The sequence below is a fragment of the Geotrypetes seraphini genome, chromosome 1 (genome assembly GCF_902459505.1).
Source record: "Geotrypetes seraphini chromosome 1, aGeoSer1.1, whole genome shotgun sequence".
In the NCBI taxonomy this organism is placed as follows: domain Eukaryota; kingdom Metazoa; phylum Chordata; class Amphibia; order Gymnophiona; family Dermophiidae; genus Geotrypetes; species Geotrypetes seraphini.
This window is the reverse complement of record NC_047084.1, coordinates 449,428,704-449,448,755: the sequence shown is the minus strand read 5'-3', so window position 1 is coordinate 449,448,755 and position 20,052 is coordinate 449,428,704. Positions and strand designations below refer to the sequence as shown.

At 42.0% G+C, this 20,052-nt stretch overlaps 1 protein-coding gene across 8 annotated transcripts in view; it reads left to right on the top strand.

The window, feature by feature from the left end:
* PLXNB3 (plexin B3) overlaps positions 1-11,498 on the top strand; it is a 119,605-nt gene extending 108,107 nt beyond the window's left edge. For all 8 annotated transcript variants that reach the window (XM_033920935.1, XM_033920911.1, XM_033920902.1 and 5 more), the window contains 4 exons: positions 956-1,020; positions 7,643-7,718; positions 7,938-8,012; positions 9,513-11,498. In XM_033920935.1, the coding sequence (XP_033776826.1) occupies positions 956-1,020; positions 7,643-7,718; positions 7,938-8,012; positions 9,513-9,617 (321 nt within the window). In that variant the 3' untranslated portion in view covers positions 9,618-11,498. The remainder of the gene's footprint in view (positions 1-955; positions 1,021-7,642; positions 7,719-7,937; positions 8,013-9,512) is intronic.
* Positions 11,499-20,052: the final 8,554 nt, after the last annotated feature.

Genomic DNA, 20,052 nt, shown 5'->3' with positions numbered 1-20,052 from the left:
GATTTCTCCCCCCCCAAAAAAAAATATTTCTTCATTTAAGAGTAATTCAGGGATCTTATCTTCAGGGCTTTTTCTTTGGTAATGTAATGGTTGTTATGATTAATATTGCATGATATGTCTTTTTGTTTTTGTATATTAGGGAATTTATAAATATAAAATACACAAAATACTTGGGAAATGTAATTGATATTTCCATGTTTTTGCGAATGAATGCACAGTCCTAGTGCAAGGTGTAACAACAGGGAGGAGAAAGTATGAATGAGCCTACTACTTTTTTTATTTCTTAGCCTAAGTCAGTGTATCGCAAATTGTGTGTCGTGGCACATCAGTGTGCTTCCTGAGATCTCAGGTGTGCTGCGGTACACTGGGAAAGAGGAGAGATGCCTGCACCAACTGACTGTCTATAGGACATTCCTTTCGCGAAGAGAGGCGCGTCCTGTAAGCAATCTCCTGAAGCTGGCACCTCTTCTCTCTGCCGGCCCTTCTCTCTGCTGGCCCTTCTCTCCGCCGGTCCTTCTCTCTTCTCGCTGGCTCTTCTCCTTCTCTCTGGCCCTTCTCTCCTCTCGGCGCAAGGCCCATTTGATGTCGGCGTACTACATCACGCATGCGTGTAACGTTGTCATCACGCCGATGCCAGTACATTCCCGGGTGTCTCAAGCCGGGGACACTAAGTTTAGCGTGCCCCGGCTCGAAAAAGTTTGCGAGACATTGGCTTAAGCCATGCATGTATTTATTCCATCTGGTATAAGAAATTGTTTATACCAGAACATGAATTGCTTGTGGCAATTAATCTAGTGTAGACCACCTATGAATTAAGCCATATAATATGTCATCTCTCAAACTGACATCAGATGTATGCAAGGACCAATCTGATGCCTAAGAGCAATGCCTCTTTTATAACAGCTTGCCTAAGATAATGATTCCTGGTCTCATTCTTTTTAAATCATCCCTACAGGATTCTCCAGTGAACAAGCTCTTATATGCCCGAGAAATCCCACGTTATAAGCAGCTGGTAGAGAAGTAAGTATTGATACTCCCTAGTCTGGGATCGGTCAAATTTTTTTCAACAAAATGAGCTATTTAGAAATGTGCTATAAGAATCAGCTTGTAAAGTTTATAATAATTATTTGTAAACTGCTGTGATATATTAGCTAGGTATAGCAAGTTTAATAAACAGTAAACCATCATAAACACAAGAAAATGTCAAATATTTAAAAATCATTAGTGTAGTATAATTGCAAAATAATCAATACACAATTTGTTATATCTGTGAGATTACATAATAGAATTTACGTGTATATATATATTTAAAATTGAACAAATAGGGAATGCCTGCAGAGAGCATGCCTTTGGGGATACCGTCCAATATGCCAATATACTCTGGCTTTGCAATTATACTACACTAATGATTTTTAAGTATTTGACATTTTCTTGTGTTTATGGTGGTTTACTGGAAGTAATGGGTGTGAAGAGAGGAGGAGTTGTGATGAAGACATGTTTGGAGAACTGGGGGATGTGAGTTTTGAGGGGAGTGTTTGCATGGAGAACAGAACATAGCAATTTGGTTGTCTGAACTAGCATAGCAGTGCCTCAGAAAAGGACAAAAACTTGGGCATATACTCTGGCTCAGCAAAACAACAAAAGATTGTGGAACAGATCAGATGTACCAGTTTGTAGTTTAATAAGATTCCCCCAAAAAAACCAACAACACAATCTACAAAGGATCTATATAGTCACAAGTGACCTGCAGAATGTAAACCAAATAATTTATAAAACACAAATGACCCAATGTGGACTATGTTTTGGCAAAATAAAAATGCCTTCCTCAGGGATCTTATTGGGTCTTTGGCTGTCTTAAATATAAAAAAAATCAAAGTGTTGCAAAAAAATCCAAGTAGTTAAGAGGCTACAAAAAGCACACGCGCACAAACTTCCAATGTTGGCTCAAAATTTCAAGTGACTAATATGAAGAAGATTTTGGACAACCAAATGCCACAGGTGAGGGGAGAGTCTGAGTCATTTCTTCTTAACCCTCTGTTAGGGAACCCTTAGCCAGTCAGGTTTTCAGGATTACCCCAGTGATATGTGTGACGTTAATTAACATATGTTAAGATATCCATTATATGCAAAAATATCATATGCATATTCATTATGTTGACCTGACAACCTGACTCAAGATGTACCTTCAGGAGAGGAATAAGCAGCACTGGTCCAATCCAAGTGAGTTCCCCACCTACTATTGTTAGGACAGAATGATATTCCAGTGCAGCAAAAGTAACACTTGCATTCAGGTTGAATACAAACATCCACTAGTACAGCACAGTTTACAGCTGAATCAAGAAACGAAGAAAGAAGTGATTAGGAATGTTTGGTCCATAGAACCTGAGAGCCCTCTGAGGCCTTTCATTTTTGGTCAAGCATAGGAATTACATGGAGAGTGTGGCCATATGGCCCAGAACTTGAACATAGGCCCAAGCCATGGTCATAGTGGAAGCCTGAATGTTGTGGACATGTATAATCAGTGATTGCAACCTGTCTGTTGCTAGAAAATCTTTGGGGTTTTCTGTATCATGAACTATTCCTATAAATGAGATTGTTGGATTCAAAGTTGATTTCTGGAAATTAAAGCCTAAACTCTAGAGGAAGTAAATAATTTCATCTCTTTGGCTCCTGACAGGTCCCTCAAAAATCTTACCTCTAATCTTGTCAATGATGTACTGAAAAACTAGATAACATGGCTTGTATAGGAGGTGGGCGACTGCCACCACTAGACATTTGCTAAAATGCTGGAGAATGAAGAGAGTCCAAAAGGGAAGACATGATTGATAATGGGCTACATAAAGGAGGAATTGGAGGTGTTTTCTTCAATAAAGATGGGTTGGGGTATGTGTGGAGGCATCTTTGAGATCCCTTTTACACAACCAGTCTCCCCCTCTTTAGAAGTGGCAGAATAGAGGAAAAAGTATTCTGTTTGCAAAGAAAGATGTTGAAGTCTCTGATGTGCAGGATAGGGCACAAGTTTTATGTCTTTCTGGGTATCATGAAGTACCTGGAATAAAAGTCCAGACTGTTGTGGTGCAACAGGCTTTATTTCACTGACTTGGAGGAGGAGATTAATGGCTTCTTATAGTAAACAGGGGTGGGCCTGAGGCAGGGGCTGATCTGGTGGAATAGTACCTAGTAGCCTGTTTTTACTAAGTAGAAGACTCAAGAATCTACGGTGATTTCTTTCTAGCATCAAAGGAAGACGTGAACCCTACAGGTAGTACCTGAAGATTGGAGGGTGGCCAGTGTTGCACCGATTTTTAAAAAGGGTTCTAGGGGATATATTACAGACTGGTAAGACTGACTTCAGTGCTGAGCAAAATAGTGGAAACAATTATAAAAAATAAAATTGTGGGACAGTCAGCATGGGTTTAACTGAGGGAGATCTTGCCTCACCAATTTGCTTGACTTCTTTGAAGGTATGAATAAACATGTGAATAAAGGTGAGCTGGTTGATGTAGTGCATCTAGATTTTCAGAAAGCTTTTGACAAAGTTCCTCATGAGGGCTCCTGAGAAAATTAGAGTCGTGGGAAAGGAGGCAATGCTCAGTTGTGGATTAGGAATTGGTTATCAGATAGAAAACAGAGGGTAAGGTTAAATGGCCATTTTTCTCAGTGGAGGAGAGTAAGTAGTGGAGTGCCACAGGGATCTGTACTGGAACTGGTGCTATTTATCTTATTTATAAATGATCTGGAAATTGGAATGACAAGTGGGGTGATTATAATTTTCAGATGACACTAAACTGCTCAAAGTTGTTAAAATGCATGCAAATTGTGAAAAATTGCAGGCATACCTTAGGAAACTAGAAGATTAGATTTCCAAGTGGCAGATGAAATTTAATGTGGACAAATGCAAAGTGATGCACATTGGAAAGAATAATCCAAATCATAGTTACCAGATGCTTGGGTCCACCTTGGGGGTTAGCACCCAAGAAAAAGATCTGGGTATCATTGTAGACAATACGATGAAACCTTCCACCCAATGTATTGTGGTGGCCATAAAAACAAATAAGATGCTACAAATTATTAAAAAAGGATGGATAAGAAGACTAAGAATGTTAAAATGCCTCTGTATCACTCCATGGTGCAACCTCACCTTGAGTATCATGGTCAATTCTGGTTGCCTTATCGCAAGAAAGATATAGTGGAACTTGAAAAGGTTCAAAGAAGAGCAACCAAGATGATAATGGGGATGGAACTCTTTAACTTCAAAAAGAGATGAATGAGGGGAAATATGACTAAAATCTACAAAATCCTGAGTGGTGTAGAACGAGTATAAGTGAATCGATTTTTTTTTTTTTTTTTTTTTTCCTCTCAAAAATTACAAAGCCTAGGGGGACACTCAATGAAGATATGGGGAAATACTTTTAAAACCAATAGGAGGAAATATTTTTTCACTCAGACTAGTTAAGTTCTGGAACATGTCAGATGTTGTGGTAAGAGCGGTTAACGTAACTGGTTTTAAGAAAGGTTTGGACAATTTTCTGGAGGAAAAGTCCATAATATGTTATTGAGACAGACATGAGGGTAGCCGCTGTTTGCCCTGGATTGGTAGCATGGAATGTTGCTACTTTTTAAATTTTTTTAAATTTATTTATCATTTTCAAATTACAAATCAAGTATCTTCTTGTACAGAAAGATAAAGAAAAGCCAATAAAGCATTCATTCTAACATCTCAAACATCAAAATAAGGAAGAAAATCAATATAGCTTAACTTCAGCTCAAGTCCACAATTAGGATCCAAGGTATACATAGCGAACAATTAAAAGAAATTTAACAAAGTTGCTATATGAAGAAAAAACAAGCCCTTTAGACTGAGACAGAATAACAAATAATCAATATAGCCCTCATACTTTCCCTTAAACCTGGGGTGCTGTAGACAAGAATGTTGTCAGCTGGCTTGGATCAAAGAAAACATTTTTTTTTCATACGATATTGTATCACACATTTACAAAGATGTCGGAGAAAAAAAGATCGCCCCCAAAGCGATAACTCCTGGTTTTAAAAGAAGAAATTCACGTCTCCTTTTTTGCTATCTCAAGCCAGATCTGGAAAAATCAATATCTTAAGTCCCATAAATTTTTTTTGTCTATTTTTAAAGAAAAGCCTGAGCAATCAGTTTTCATCTGGTGCTAAGGCTACTGTGATAAGAAGCGTCGCCGGCTTAGCCATTTTTATATCAGAAAGTTCCAAAATTGAACATAAGAATTGCCGCTGCTGGGTCAGACCAGTGGTCCATCGTGCCCAGCAGTCCGCTCACGCGGTGGCCCCCAGGTCAAAGACCCAGTGGCATACCTAGCATATGTGACACCCGGGGCCCATCATTTTTTGGCACCCCCCCATCTGTACGAAAAATATGATTTTTAGTAACAAGCCACATGGCACACATGAGTACCTAGGAAAAGGCAGTATCTTACATACTGCAGTGAGCAGTACAGCATCAATACACCTATTGTAGAACTAAACAAGCCAGACTAGTACAGATCAATCCTGCACCGTCAATCCTAACAGAAAACCATGTCTTTTGAACACTCAGAAAACACCTTCGCCTAGTATGGAATATGTCATCACAAACTAACCCCTCCCTCTTTTACAAAACTGTAGTGTGGATTTTAGCCATGGTGGTAACAGCTCTTGACGCTCATAGAATTCTTAGCATCAGAGCTGCTACCACCATGGCTGGCGCTAAAAAATGCTCCACAGTTTTGTAAAAGGGGGGGATAAAATATAAATACATAGACAAAGGTTAAATTGAACCAGCAAGAAGCTGGACTCTGCATATAGTGCAACACCACCGAAACAGTGACACATGTCTCCTAAAGCAATAAATAAATAGAAAATTTTTGTTCTACCTTTGTCTTCTCTGGTTTCTACTTTCCTCATCTTCTTGTTACTCTCTTCCTTCCATCCACTGTCTCTCTTCTCTCTGCATCTTCCACTTGCTCTGTTACTGTGCCTCTCCCTTTCTCCCTCCTTCCAAATTGGTCTGGCACCCATCTTCTTCCCTCCGCTCCTCCCTTAGTCTGGCATCTCTGTCTTCTTCCCTGCCAGCGTCTTCTCCCCACTCACTCTTCCCCATTTTCCTGCAGCGTCTTCTCCCCACTCTCTGTTCCTTATTTCCCTTCAGCATCTTCTCCCCACTCTCTGTTCTCCATTTCCATTCAGCATCTTCTTCCTACTCTGGGGAGGGAGCAGCAGCCTGCGCAGTGCGCGAGCCACAGAGGGAGGGGAGGAAGGGAGAGGAGACACGCAGGCGCCGCACGGTCAATCAACGGATTTTAAGTTATTAAAGACTTATTTGAAGACTACATTGTTCATCATATCATTTGCACACCCCGGGTTGATTGGTTTTTGGACTTGTCCCCTCTCTTTTGGTTTAGTTACCTCTCTAGAGTAAGCCTGGCATATATTTTTCCTTCCAATTTCTCCTATCTAACCACCAGTGGGTTCCCTTTATGCTTTGAGTAAAATTGTGAGCAATTGTAGGTATATTTTGCAGGTCTGTGATGCCCCTTGCTGTATTAGTATATAAGGTGGTTGGTCTGCTCTAAATAAAAACTTATGACACTGCAAATGAAATAAAAATGAAACAAACAAGAGCACACTCCTAGGTGTTGGTACCAATCCAGTTATCCCATAACCTGCAGCATATCTAAATTGAGCTTTTAATTTCTCTCATTAATTTTGGCCCAGTCAATGATAGAACAAGCTCTGAATTAGCCTGTCCCAGATCTGAGTGTACATTGAAGGAGGATATCCTTAATGCAGTGGTTCCCAATTCTCGGTCCACGGACCCAAGGGGAGGGTTCATGATACCATTAATCCACAGAACACAGAGAAAACAGTCTTCTCGTGCTGCTATAATCATGGGAGCAGAATACAAAGGCAAGTAGAGGAAGATGGCTTTGGAGAGAGAGAGAGAGAGACAAATTGGCAGAGACAGAAAGGGGAAGAGCTTTGTACTAAAGAGAGAAGACTCAGGAACAACGGCAAGAATGATCTTGTGGGGTGAACCTTCTGGAGATTAATATAGGGTTTACAAAACCAAGAAGGTGGGGAACCTCTGCATTAATACATCATAGGAACCTTCAAGTACTTTGCATGGCACTCTACACTTGCGTCTTTGGAAAAACATTGACTGGAAGGTTATATACAGTACCTGTTTAGGATGCATTCTCTGAATTGTCCATGGCATTCAGTAGGTTCTGAGCAAAATATCACTCCCAGAATACATGAAGGGCTGGCTCTTCTATTGTGTAATCCCTTGGTTTAATTAGTTGATTAGCTTGATTGCTGTTCATTATATCACACCAAAGTACTTCACAATTAGTGCCTGATTCTACTGTGGCCACGTACATCCACAAATGACAGTAAGGTTGAGGCAGGCTTAGCTACATACCAGGTACTGTTTTAAAAAAATGTAATTTTTTGCATGTACAATCTTGCAATGGGCCACCTGCAACCTGATTGGCTTGGACTAGTCTCTCCAAAGTATCCCAGTTTGTGTCAAACATTTGGGACCTGTGTTTTGTGTACCGAGTAGAAGCTTTTCTCACTTTGATACCTAGCTTCATCCCTGGATTATTGTATCTTTCAGATACTATATGGATATCCAGCAGACCATTCCTGCCAGTTACCAGGAAATGAATTCCTCACTGACAGAACTCTCAGGGGTAAGGACATACATAGTAAGAAGAAAAAAAGACTTTTGGTACAGTGATGGAAAAAAATGGGTCTTAATCTAGTAAAGGTACCTTGTGTGTCAGAGGCATCTGATATCACAGTGATTTTATGGAAGCCTTGTAGAATTATTTATTTTTACTTTCTGGGACAGGATGCTGTATGGTTATTGACTAACAAGTTAATATTTTCTTTTCTCTGGATTTTGATAGAATCATGCCACAGATTTGAACTGCTTGGTGGCACTGCAAGAACTTTATAATTATATCAACAAATATTATGATCAGGTAAGTGAAGAGAAGACAGGTATTAAAAAACAATTTAGGAACATACAGTAAAACCTCTCTCCTGATTGCCATAGTTATAGGAATACCTTAGTATAATGGCCCTCTATATTGGGCAGGGCCCAACTCTAGCTAAGTGTAGTGCCCTGTGTGAAAAACAAAATTGATGCTTTCCTGTAGGTAGTGAAGATTCCACTATGGTGGAACCTCCTTGGCTAATGGCAGTGGCTCCAGCACACCATCTCATTTCTGTCTTCTACCCAGCATCCCCCTTCTCTCTTTCACAATGTGGAAGGATAGACCAGTGCTCCCCCTCATGCCTGGTGCCTTCTCATGTATAGCTCTATAGTTCACACACCCCAAAAGCTGATCCCAAAACTAAGGTTTCAAATAGAGAATGACACGGAGACAAATTTTTTTACCGACCCCACGGGAACTCATTTTCTTGTCCCATTTGAGTTCTTTTCCTGTCCCTGCCCCATTCTGCAAGCTCTATCCTCATCTGCACAAGCCTCAAACACTTTAAAATCATAAGTGTTCAAGGCTTGTGCAGTTAAAGCAGAGCTTACAGGAATGGGTCAAGAACAGGGACAGCAACAAAACTCGTGAGGATGGTGAAATTAAGTTCTTACTGGGACGGGGAAAAATGTGTCCCTGTGTCATTCTGTAGTTTCAGATTTTGTTGTGTCCAACTCTGGAACATTTTTTTACCATGAGGGATGGGCTTCATTTACATGATGAGCATTGATTTCAATAATTGAATTGGAGGGGAGGGGAAGCTCACAGGTTTTGCATTCAGCTTCTCCTAGCAGAAAATAGTGCAGGATCATTGGCCTAGATTCACTAACCTGCCCGATTCACTCTGCTCCGTGTCCGATCCGACGCAGGCCGACTGATTCACAACGGGCCTGTATTCAATTGGGGCGATCGGAGGAACGCCTTCCCCACCAACTACATGGATCACTCTCCATCAATCCAGACACATGCTCAGACCATCTACTTTGCTTGTAGATGGTCTGCGCATGAGTTTGATGTCCGTGTTTAAATTTTTTTACTTTTTACTCGCAAGCCCATGGTTTTAACCTGCGGGTTTAAAACGGGTTAAAACCACAGGCTTGCGCTGCAGGGAAGGGCGGAGAATCATGGCAGAGAGCAGGGATGGAAGATTGGTGCAGATCAGGGATAGAGTACAGGGCTGGAAGATCAGGGCTGGAAGTTGGCAGGGATTTCGCTTGTTTTGAGATCAGCCAGCCCAGTTGGTGTTCCTCTTTTTTTTTTTGTGAATTGTTGCCTGCCTATATTTGCATGCCATTCCCCTCATTTGCATGCGTGGATCGGAATCGGATTGGGAGGCAGGTTAATGAATCGGGTCCGGGTCACAAAGGGTTCGCTAAGTGGTTGGGACTTGATCGGTGGGTTTAGTGAACCTAGCCCATTGTTTTTGGAGGAATGCTGGGTTGTTGTTAGGGCACTATAAAATGTTTGCTTCTGTTACCTCTCTAGATAATTACTGCACTGGAGGAGGACCCCATGGGACAGAAACTGCAGCTAGCCTATCGCCTTCAGCAAATTGCAGCTGTAGTGGAAAACAAAGTGACAGACTTGTGATGGATTGGTGTTGATAGACTTGCATAGTCTGGATTGAAAAAAAGCTGAAAAAAATCTTCTGGAATAAAGACATGGAGAGCCATGGAGTTGTAGGAGAAATCTGACCAAATGGATCAGATCTGAAAGGTCCTTGTAAGGATGGAATACTGCAATTTTGATAAGGGCACAACAAATACTAACATTTTTTAAATATCTTATTAACCAGCAAGAGAAAAAAAGCACAAGTTTGGCATTACTGAAGCATCCAGGTCCTTCATTTCTTCTGCACTGATTCCTATTGCCCAATTCCAGAAGGCCTTGCCCTGGATGGTGGCACTTGCTAAGGGATGATTTATATAAGTGGCATTGTGGCTGGTTCACTAGGGGTTTATCTTGCTCTATGGATAACCCTAATACAGAATTCTGAGGCCAGGTGTGATGGATGCTAGTGAATCAATTTAAGAAAGAGTGTCTTGGAATGAGATGATAGAATTAAAATAAAAAAGTGATTGTTGCCAGATCCTTTCTTTTCCCTTTCTCACACATGACCTTCAGGGATAGGTAGGAGTTGGCATCTTAGAAGAAAGAAGTGCTTATAAGCCTATAAGTGCCTTTCATTTTTTTTAGAATAAAACCAAAATGTTCTTCATAGAATATGTAATAGTAATTTTGTACTGTTGAAAACACTGGAACACAGTAGATTTTTAAAACTAAATGAGATTTTCACTTTGCCTTGTTCACTTTGTGCCCCACACACTTTTTTAAGGGGATGTATGTTACAAACATTTCTGGTTTCCCTTTATTTCCCATTGCTCTTTGGTGTTGTGTAGAGCAAAAATAAGCAAAATGAACATCCCTTCTGACTTTTTTTCCTATTGAAGAAATAGATTTTTACATCATAATGGGTTAGTACAGGAGTCTTTCCTCACCTTGCACCCAGTTAAATCACAGTTGTCTAGCAGCTGCATCCCTGTGGGAGGGAGGAAGGGGAGATATAAGTTACATAAAGACTCTAGATCACTAAGGTGTTATAAAATTGTAGTTATTTGCCAAATCTCCAGTATTTGAATAGGTAAAAACAATTTTAAACAAAGAATCCTGCACTCTCTTATTTAAGAATCAGAAGCTGTGGCCTTTCTGTAACTTCTCAATCCTGACTGGGGAAAGAGAGAACCTACCCTTAAAGTTTGATGAGAGATAAGACCATACTGAGCCAGACCTGTGCCCTCTGGTGCCAGAGTCCCATCCACTGTGCTGCAACCAAGAAAAGGAGAAATTTTGGCACCGTGGCCACACCACTCGCATAGCCCTCAACTTAGCCCTGAGGAATGTCTGTTTGGAAACATTAGATTTCTCTCAAGTTGTTCAGGAACCAGAAGGCTGTGAGCATTTCTCTGGTTCATCCAGTGTAAGCTGTTATCGTCTACCATTATGGTATGGAAAATGGCAGCTTATTGTATTGCAAAATATTCTTATAAAAGATGTTGCTTTGTAGCACCTGTTAATGTATAGAAAAGTGTTTCCAAATATTCATTCTTGGTGCTCTGTAACTTTGCTCTTAATTTTGAAAAATAATTCTAGGTGTTAACCTCTGTTTTGTGTATTGGAGTATTTATCTGTATGACATAAGATGTCATGAAATCAACCCTTTCTCCTGCTGTTCCTTTGTGTGTTTTGAACCAGAATTGGACCCTCCCTTAGGTGTTTTAATGATTCAGAAGGTAAGGGAAGCCTTTCTTCTTGGATGTGACATGATTTTTCTGTATATAGATTAACTATGGCTTTTCATTGTTCTTACTGGAAATTGTTGTACAGCTTTTGCTAACTTATGAGCAGCCAATGTACATAAAGGATGTATTTATTTTATCTGACTGAAATAAAGCTATGAACTTTTTAGAAACAGCTCTGGGCTATTTGTGGTGAGAATGGAGAAATGATAACATAACTAAAAGAGGTGAAAAAGGCCTGCTTTCAAAGATGCCCAGCAGGTATCTGCTGCCCTAAGTGAGCCATCAGCTGTGCATCCCAACCCACCCACATTCCAACATTTTCCATTCCTTTCCTCTCCAGTCTCCATCTCCCCTTTCATACTGCCTATCCCCCAGTAGTCCAGCCTCTCTCTACTTCCTTTCCTCCCATGCCACCATAAAGTATACAGCATTTCTCTTTCCCATTCCCCCCAAGAGTGTTCAGAATCTTTCTTTCTCCCAATTCCACCCCCAAGATGTCTGCTATCTCTCTCCTTTCCTTCTCCCTGCCAGCAATGCTGCCATCCCTGCTACCTTACTTCCACAGGAGCTCCCCAAAAATACAGACTTTGGAAGTAGCAGGGCAGCACTGGCACATCTGCCAAAGCAGCAGGTCCTGGGAAATTCCCCTAACCTCTGCACTCCCGCTGATTCCCCCCAGCCCTCCAAAAATAGCTCCACAAAAAAATCACTGGTGATCTAGTGAGCCAAGCCCCTCCTCAAGGACCCAGGGCTCCCCCAGCTCAAGGATCTTCCCTTCTAACCTGGCCTTATGGGTTGAGGACTGTCCCCCCCAACCCTCCTATACCTTATTTTGAAGACAGACAGGAAGGATTCCCATTCCCTCCTGCTGAAAGGGTCTATCTCTTCAAAATGACAGCCCTGTTCCTGCCTGGTGCCTAAATACCATATAACGAGTTTTCCTCCTTATATTTTATTGAGGCCCCTCTCAGTGCATACCAGGATGCACAGGGCAAGGGCAGGGCTACCATTTTGAAGAGGCAGGCACTTTCAAAAGGAGAGAGTGGGCATCCTTCCTGCCAGCTTTAAAGTAAGGTTTGGATCCTAGCCTATACGGCCAGGTGGGAGTATCGGGTCCTGTAGCTGGGGAGACTTGGCCCAGCCCACTAGACCACCAGCAATTAAAAAAATATATATTTTTTTGGTGGGGGCTATTTTGGTAGGACGGGGATTGGGGCATTCCTGGAGGACTAGTTGGAGGGGTCTATGCGGGGTCAGGGATGTTTGCAGGTCTGAGCTTTTTTTTGTCAGTGCTTGAGCCAATCAGCACTTAGGTACTGACTGAAAAGTAAGGCTATGAGAGCTCAGACCTGCTGTAAAAGTTTATACGCTAAAGATAAGTACTTCTTGCAGTGCATTACACAAAGTATTTATTTTAATATTAATGAGCTCCTTGTAATGCATTAGCATAGGATTCTCAGGCCCGGATGCACTAAAGTGTCTCATCGTCTAATGATCATCACTATTAGTGACGACCTAATTTGCCAACCCGATGTTCTAAATGTCTCACTCTGCCAAGCAAACAACCTTATTACTATTAAAATGAGGTCATTAATATTAAAACGAGTCATCCAATTGAAGGCCTAACATCGCAAAGGCATGCACAGAATTTTGCAATAGCTAAAAATGCCCGGAAAAAACCAACTCTGATTTCCACCAGCTTTTTATTCTACATCCTACATGAACTTTAGAAAACTATTCAAGACTCACTTATTTAAAAAAGTTTTTATAATATCTTTTACATAGTAAGCCCCATAATACTAAGTTGCTAAGATTATTTTTGTAGTTCACTGGTAATGTCCAAGCTTTTCTTGCTTGAATAGGACAAAAGAAGTCAGACATTCCATCTACTATTCTTGCAAGAGTCACACTTTCCTTATCAATTAATGGCCATTGTCTCATACAGATATTAAATTATGGCACAGAGAGAGATACTGGAAAGCACAGTTACCATAACAGGTGTTATCCAGGGACAGCAGGCAGATATTCTCACATATGGGTGACGTCATCTACAGAGCTCCGGTATGGACATCTGCTAAAGTATATGTACACTTTAAGAACTTTAGAAAATTTGCAACTGACTGCACCACGCATGTGTGAGTGCCTTCCCACCCGACTTAGGTACGCGGCTCCTCAGGTCAGTAAGCTAGCTAAGAAAACAACCAGGGGAGGTAGGCGGGTTGTGAGAATATCTGCCTGCTGTCCCTGGATTACACCTGTTATGGAAAGTAACTGCTTTATCCCAGGACAAACAGGCAGCATATTCTCACATATAGGTGACCTCCAAGCTAACCAGAATGGGATGGTGGGAGAGTTGGCCTTTAAGAAAATAAGTTTTGTAATACTGCTTGGCCGAAGTGTCCATCCTGTCTGGAATAAGATTGTAGGTAATAATGTGAAGTGAAGGTATGAACCGAGGACCAAGTAGCAGCTTTGCAGATTCCAGCAATAGGAGTAGAGTAGAGAAAAGCTATTGAAGCTGCCATAGCTCGAACTTTATGGGCTGTGACTTGACTTTCTAGCTGCAGCCCAGCCTGAGCATAACAAAAAGAGATGCAAGCAGCCAACCAATTGGAGAGCGTTCTCTTGGAAACAGGATGCCCCAACTTGTTTGGATCGAAAGAGACAAAAAGCTGGGGAGAGATGATCTATGTGATATAGTTCTTTGCAAAGAGTAAGCCAATGCTCATTTGCAGTCCAGAGTATGAAGGGCCTGTTCTCCAGGATGAGAATGAGGCTTGGGGAAAAAAAACTGGAAGAACAATGGATTGATTGAGATGAAATTCAGTGACAACTTTTGATAAGAACTTTGGATGAGTGCGAAGCACAACTTTATCATGGTGGAATACTGTAAATGGTGAATCTGCCACTAATGCTTGAAGTTCACTCACTCTGCGAAATGAGTTATTTGAGCTGAAGATGTTGGTTCAAAGGAAGGCTTCATCAATCTAGCAAGTGCCACATTAAGGTCCCAAACCACTGAAGGTGGTTTGAGGGGTGATTTGACATTGAAAAGTCCTTTCATGAATCGGGAAACCACCAGATGCATAACGAGTTTATCAACCACAGGTTGATGAAAAGCAGCAATTGCACTAAGATGGACTCTAATGGAAGTGGATTTTGAGGCCAGAGTCGGACAAACAAAGGAGATAATCCAAAACTGAGGAAACAGATGTAGATTTCTGATCTTGGTTATGAAGTAAGCACCAAGCAGGAAGAACGGGTCCATTTCTGAGTATAACACTGATGTGTGGCCGGTTTTCTGGAACCATCTAAGATATCTGTAACAGGCTGAGAGAATTGTAGATTAGTTGAACTCAGCCTGAGAGATACCAAGGTGTCAGACTGCAGGTTGGAGTGTAGAAGAGAACCATGAATGTGTGAGAAGAGATGGAAAAATTGGCAGAGGTACTGGCTCCTTGATACTGAGTTGAAGTAGAAGGGAGAACCATGGTTGTCTGGGCCATTGAGGAGCTATCAGAATCATGGTGCCAGATTCCTGCTTGAGCTTGACAAGCATTTTGAGAATAAGAGGAATGGGTGGAAACGCATAGAAAATCTTGTGCGTCCAATCCAGGAGAAAAGTGTCCGCTTCTAAGCGATGAGGAGAATATAGCCTGGAGCAAAAGAGGAGTAGCTTGTGATTGTGAGAAGATGCAAACAGATCTATTTGAGGAGTCCTCATTGAGAGAAGACAGAATGGAGAGCTGCTGAGTTCAGTGTCCACTTGTGAGGTTGAAGAATGTGGCTGAACTTGTCTGCTAAAGAATTCTGTTCCCCTTGAATGTAGGCAGCTTTGAGGAAGAGGTTGTGAGGAATCACCCAATTCCAAATCTTTTGAGCCTCTTGACAGAGACTCTGTTCCTCCTTGCTTGTTTATATAGTACATGGCCACCTGATTGTCCGTACAGACAAGGAGAATTTGATCTTGTCCCCTAAAATTATTATTGTTATACGCATTGAAAATATTTGATATTGCGTTTACATCAAAATTTTAATAAACTTGAAACTTGAATTAGGGTGTCCTGATGCTGTTGAGGAAGAAATGCTCTGAGTTGAATGGTATCGAGAAGGGCTTCGACAAACTGGAGCTTCTGAGATGGCTGAAGTTAAGATTTGGGAAAGTTGATCTCGAATACCAAATCCTGAAGGAATAATATAGTCTGTTGTGTCACTAAGAGCATACCTGAGATGAATGAGCCTTGATGAGCCAGTCATCTAGATAGGAAAGACTTGAAGGCTCTAAGACCTCAAGGCCGCTGCCACTACTACCAGGCACTTGGTGAAAACTCTGGGAAAGGATGCCAGGCCAAAAGGTAGAACCTTGTATTGATAGTAGTGATGGGCCACTTGAAATTTGAGCAACTTTCTGAATGCTGGATGAATTGGAATGTGAGTGTAAGTTTCCTTGAGATCCAGAGCGCATAGCCAATTGTTGTAATCCAAGAGAGGGGGGGGGGGATATAAAGATGCCAGGGATAGCATTTTAAACTTTTCCTTGACAAAAAATTTGTTGAGAACCCTGAGAGCCAATATTGGTCGAAGATCTCCTGTTTTCTTCGGGACAAGGAAATAGTGGGAGTAAAACCCCGTGTTCTGCTGTTCTAGAGGAACCTTCTCGATGGCATTGATAAGTAGAGAATCGATTTCCTGACGAAGAAGGGAAGACTGGAGAGGGTTTGAAGCAGACTCTCTTGGAGGACGATCTGGAGGGAGGTCAGGAAAACAAAGAGTAGCCCTCTTGAATGGTGTTCAGAACCCAGAAGTCGGAGGTGATTAACTCCCAATGATGAAAATAAAGTTGAAACCGACCTCCGATTGGTAGAGGGAGAGACAGTTGCAAAGGAATTGAAGCTATGCTCTCGATAAACTGGTCAAAAAGACTGAGTGGACTTAGAAGGAGCAGATGCTTGAGATTTCTGAGGGTGATGTTGCTGTGATCTGGAAGTAGCAGATTGTTTTGTTGATAGGAAGCAGAAGGCTTATAGGTTCTGGAAGTGGATGGCTTGGATTTAGGTTTGAGTAAAGAATCCCAAGATTTCTCATGGCCAGAGTGTTTGTGAGTGGCATTCTCAATTGAGTCTTCAAAAAAGTTCATCCTTGAGACATGGAATATTGGCTAGCCTGTCCTGGAGGTTAACATCTATGTCAGCAATTCTGAGCCATGATAATCTCCTCATGGCTACAGACATAGAAGAAGCCCTGGAAGACAATTCAGAGGCATCATAAGCAGACTGAACCATGTGCTTTCTCAGTTGAATAAGGGTGGAAATTATGTGCTGGAATTCAGTCTTTCGATGAGATGGAAGATATTTCTGAAAAGCAGGTAGCTGCTTGACTAGACGCTTCATGCAACATGTGAAATAGAAGTTGTAATTAATAACTTGATTGCCAACATGAAATTTTGGTAAAGCTGTCTACCAAACTTGTCCATAGTAAGACCTTCTCACCATGGTGGGACTGAGACTTAAACCTTGGATGGGGCAGATTTTTTTTAATGTGGATTCCACCACCAAAGATTGATGAGACAATTGAGGTTTGTCAAATCCTGGACTGGGAATGATCTTATAAAGAGAGTGCAACTTCCCTAGGAGCAACAGGAACTGAGAGAGGAGATTCGCAGTTTCTATGCAGGGTTTCTTTCAGGATTCCATGCAAGGGAAGCTTGATAAACTCCTTAGGCGATATTTATAGTCCATAGTTTCCACATATTCAGCACTATACTTGGAATCTGCCTTGAGTTTGGACAGATCTTTCCCCAATTGTCTAATGAAGTGAGTAAAGGAAAGTGTCTCCGTAGGAGATGACTCTAGTAGGAGACCTTTCGTCAGCCGTAAGCCCGAGGTCATAATGCCATTGTACAGATCCATGGTGAGACCCCATCTGGAATACTGTGTACAATTCTGGAGGCCGTATTATCAAAAAGATGTGCGGAGAGTTGAGTCGGTTCAGCGAATGGCCACCAGGATGGTCTCAGGACTCAAGGATCTCCCGTATGAGGAACGACTGGGTAAGTTGCAGCTGTACTCACTCGAGGAACGCAGAGAGAGAGGAGACATGATCGAGACGTTCAAATATGTCACGGGCCGTATCGAGGAGGAAGAGGATCTCTTTTTCCTTAAAGGACCCACGGCAATGCTTGATTTCATATGGAAGTGATAAATATGTGTTTTTTGACCCAGTCCAGGTGGAAGATTTTATTAAAGAACATAAGAAGTTGCCTCCGCTGAGGCAGACCAGAGGTCCATCCTGCTCAGCGGTCCGCTCCCGCGGTGGCCCATCAAGCCCATTGCCTGAGCAGTGGTCTATATCTATCTATACCCTTCAATCCCTTTTTCTTCTAGGAATCTATCCAAACCTTCTTTGAAACCATTTAATGTGTTCCTGTCTACCACAGCCTCTGGAAGCGCGTTCCATGTATCCACCACCCTCTGAGTGAAGAAGAACTTCCTAGCGTTTGTTCTAAACCTGTCCCCTTTCAGTTTCTCCGAGTGCCCCCTTGTACTTGTGGTGCCCCTTAATTTGAAAAATCTGTCCCTGTCTACTTTTTCTATGCCTTTCAGGATCTTGAAGGTTTCTATCATGTCTCCTCTAAGTCTCCGCTTTTCCAGGGAGAAAAATCCTAGCTGCTTTAATCTGTCGGTATATGGGAGATTTTCCATTCCCTTTATCAGTTTAGTCGCTCTTCTCTGTACTCCCTCTAGTACCGCCATGTCCTTCTTGAGGTGCGGCGACCAGTACTGGACACAGTACTCCAGATGCGGCCGCACCATTGCACGATACAGCGGCATGATGACTTCCCTCGTCCTGGTCGTGATACCCTTCTTAATGATACCCAACATTCTGTTAGCTTTCCTTGAGGCCGTGGCGCACTGCGCCGATGCCTTCAGTGTTGCGTCTACCATCACTCCCAGGTCTCTCTCCAGGTTACTGACCCCTAGTGGTGTTCCCCCCATTTTGTAAGTGAACATCGGGTTCTTTTTCCCCACGTGCATGACCTTGCATTTCCCTACGTTGAAGCTCATTTGCCATTTTTCGGCCCACTTTTCCAGCTGCGTTAGATCCTTTTGGAGATCTTCGCAGTCTTCCCTCGTTTGAGCCCTGCTGTATAGTTTGGTGTCATCTGCAAATTTTATGACCTCACACTTGGTTCCCGCTTCTAGGTCGTTTATGTAGATATTGAAACCTTTGCTGAAAGTTTAATTTCTAATATTGAGTTTATTTTTGGAGGATGATGTATAATATATATAAAAGCCATTTGCCTGCTCCTAGATAGTAGACAGAAAGATTTGATTTGATGTTTTATTTTAAAATACTGGCGATCAGCAATAATGTGGACTAGGATATGGTTGATTAGTTTCCTTATATATTTATGTTGTTCCTTGTAGGGAATTTACATTTGTACTTTTTGTGTTCATTCATGCATGTTTGTTACTAAGGTATTGTAATGAATAATCCAATAAAAAAAAAAAGGACCCACGGCAACAAGAGGGCATCTGTTAAAAATCAGGGGTGGGAAATTTCATGGCGACACCAGAAAATATTTCTTCACCGAAAGGGTGGTTGACCGCTGGAATAATCTTCCACAACAGGTAATTGAGGGCAGCAGCGTGCCAGATTTTAAGGAAAGATGGGATTGGCATGTGGGATCTCTTCATGGAGGTAGTTAGGGGGTGGGCCATTAGTGTGGGCAGACTAGATGGGCCGTGGCCCTTTCCTGCCGTCATTTTCTATGTTTCTATGTTTTACGTGGAGATTGTGGCTCAGGAGAGGCATCAATATTAGAATCAATTTGAAGATCAGAGTCAATAACTAGTGACGGTGATCGATGTTGCCTCTTTGCACGGGGGTTGATGTGCTGGGGAAGAAGATGCAGTATTTCTTCGTTTTTCTGAATGTTTAGATTGGCAGGACCACTTGCTAGTGTGAGAATATCAGGGAGAAGAAGAAGGATACTTTAGTGAACTAGAATGGTGTCTGGATGTCCGAAACCTGGAAGCATGACTCTATCTGATGACCTGTGTCGAGAGGCATGATGATGCATTGATGAAGTAGTGGTGGTACTGGCATCTCTTGTGCGCTCAAGCTGGGCCAGTACCGGTGGATTCAGTGTCGGGGTAATAAGACATAACATATCCACCTACTCCGCATGCAAGACAGTATTGAGCTTCTCTTGAAAAATGAGCACTGGTACATGTGGTTTTGTTGCCGGTACCAAAGGTGCTGCAACTCGTTCTGGAGAGGATGACTCGGATGATGATGCACCCCTTGATTTGGAAATGAGTTGCAGTAAGGGTTTTACTTGGCTGGCGTGATTGGACTCATTGCCTTATTGGTGTGTGACCATGACTGGGAAGCTGGTGGCTTTTTAGCTGGCTTACCAGAAGGAGCAATAGTCTGTGACACCAGAGTCAATGCAGGTACATTGGATGACATTGGTGTCTTCGATGACGGAAGCTTGGAAGTCGATACATGTGATGCCTCAGATCCCTCCATGCTGACACTGAACTACTTATGCTTTTGTAGAATGTGGCTTTTAATGGAGCATTTCTTAAGCGCGGAGCAATGCACACAGGACTCGATGCGATGTTCCGGGCCAAGGCACAGTATATACCAATTGTGAGAATCGGTGATTGAAATTGAGCGTTGGCACCTGCCGCACGTTTTAAACCCCCGTTAACGGGCAA